This window comes from Austrofundulus limnaeus, unplaced genomic scaffold (assembly GCF_001266775.1).
Source record: "Austrofundulus limnaeus strain Quisiro unplaced genomic scaffold, Austrofundulus_limnaeus-1.0 Scaffold61, whole genome shotgun sequence".
In the NCBI taxonomy this organism is placed as follows: Eukaryota; Metazoa; Chordata; class Actinopteri; order Cyprinodontiformes; family Rivulidae; genus Austrofundulus; species Austrofundulus limnaeus.
Window position 1 is genome coordinate 314029 of NW_013952463.1, and position 1747 is coordinate 315775.

The 1747-nt window shown below is 36.8% G+C and overlaps 1 protein-coding gene across 1 annotated transcript in view; it reads left to right on the forward strand.

The window, feature by feature from the left end:
• Positions 1–1747, forward strand: part of dph6 (diphthamine biosynthesis 6) — a gene marked incomplete at its 5' end in the record, with an annotated part of 59779 nt that overhangs the window by 33899 nt on the left and 24133 nt on the right. The window contains 2 exon segments of the mRNA XM_014009720.1: positions 985–1114; positions 1215–1389. Of these exon segments, the coding sequence (XP_013865174.1) occupies positions 985–1114; positions 1215–1389 (305 nt within the window).

Sequence of the window (1747 nt, forward strand, 5' to 3'; positions counted from 1 at the left end):
CACACACACACACACACACACACACACACACACACACACACACACACACACACACACAGAAGCGCGCGCACACACAAATGCATGCACATTCACAGTGCAGCCATGTTAGATGAGTTATCATTCTGCCCTGCAGAACTTTAAAGTGCACACTTTTACAATGCATCTCTCTTTTTTTCTTGTTCTCTTTTTGATGGAGATAGAAGAGCAAAAGATGAAAAGCATATTTAATGTTTATGGTGGTGCTTGGCTGAACAGCCTTCACAGTGCAGAGACAATATTAAACAAGTTAATATTTAATGAACAACCTCTTTGTATGAGGGCGAAGTAGTGTGAGGCGCTAGTGTTGGCAAAGGAAAAACAAACTTGAAGCTCTTTCAGATGATTGTAGGGAGAAAAGGCTTTGTTTTAAGCACTTGTGTCTATGTTTACATCTGAGGCCAACAACATGGTGTTAGACTGCTCTTTATAAAGAGGGCCACAAGTAACACTTTTTAGAATAGTATATTTCAATGTCATATTAACTACTTCTAAAATGTAATGGTTATAATATTAAGATGACTGTATAGTTGGATGATCACTGTATAATRTAGGTAGCACAACTGTAAGCTTTGTTGGTTTAGCTAAACCAAAAAAATCACATTATGTGCTGTTTTGTTATCCTGAATGAAAATGCTTGAGTTTATAATTTTAGTTGCAAATGGAAAACTTGCAGTGGGAATGGATGCAGTTTACAATTTTATAAGATGAAAAATAAATATAATTTGTCAAAGTTAACCAAGCTCTTTTTCTAGTAAATATACGATGTGGTCAATTGTGAGTTTTTTATTTGGTCTTAAGCCTGCCCAGTTTGTCGGATTGTACAGCTTAATGTCAGCTTTTATAAATRTAGTATACAGTATATTATTTTTCATCAGTGTTGTATAGAGGATTTTTTCAGGCTATGTTATTGTAGTTTGTTACCTGTAACATGCTACCTGTCTTCAGATGAAATGGACACCAGAGGTTGGAAGTTGAAAAACATCATATTGGTTCACCTGTATGTGAGGAACATGGAAGACTTTGCTGTCCTTAATTCAGTCTACAAGAAACACTTTGATACAAATCCTCCAGCCAGGTAAAGGTGCAAACTGTTCAAACTTTCATTTACATAACCTTGTTTGTTTTTAGTGAATGTTTGAGTCGGTAATTGAAAGTTTTCTCTTGTATCTATGCAGGGTTTGTGTTCAGGCACCTCTCCCTGCCGGTCAGCTGCTGCAGATGGACTGTTTGCTCCATGACTGGCTTGAGCCTCCGGAGGAAGGCTGCTTCCACCAGAAGGAAGCCCTGCATGTCCAGAGCCTGTCCCACTGGGCCCCAGCTAACATAGGGCCGTACAGCCAGGCCCTCAGGGTAAGACCCACAAACTTCCAACAGGGAAACAGGTAGCCATGACAGATTAAATTCGCAGACAACAAAGGGACGTGTTTGCTTAAGTAATTGTATCATTTTTGAAGGGCTTCCATTTACTCCAGCTTTAACTATCGTCTGTTTTTAGATGTACTATTTTTAAACAAAACATATAACATTAATTTACTTTCATATTTGCAGATGATTTATTTAGTCGTAATCTTTGATCATTTTAGCCTTTAGCTATTTTATTTTAGAATAATGTTAATAGGCCCATACAGTTATTTACAGTTTATTTTATATTGTCATTTTTATTCATATTTTTGTCAGATTATTCCTGTACACATGTTATCATACATCA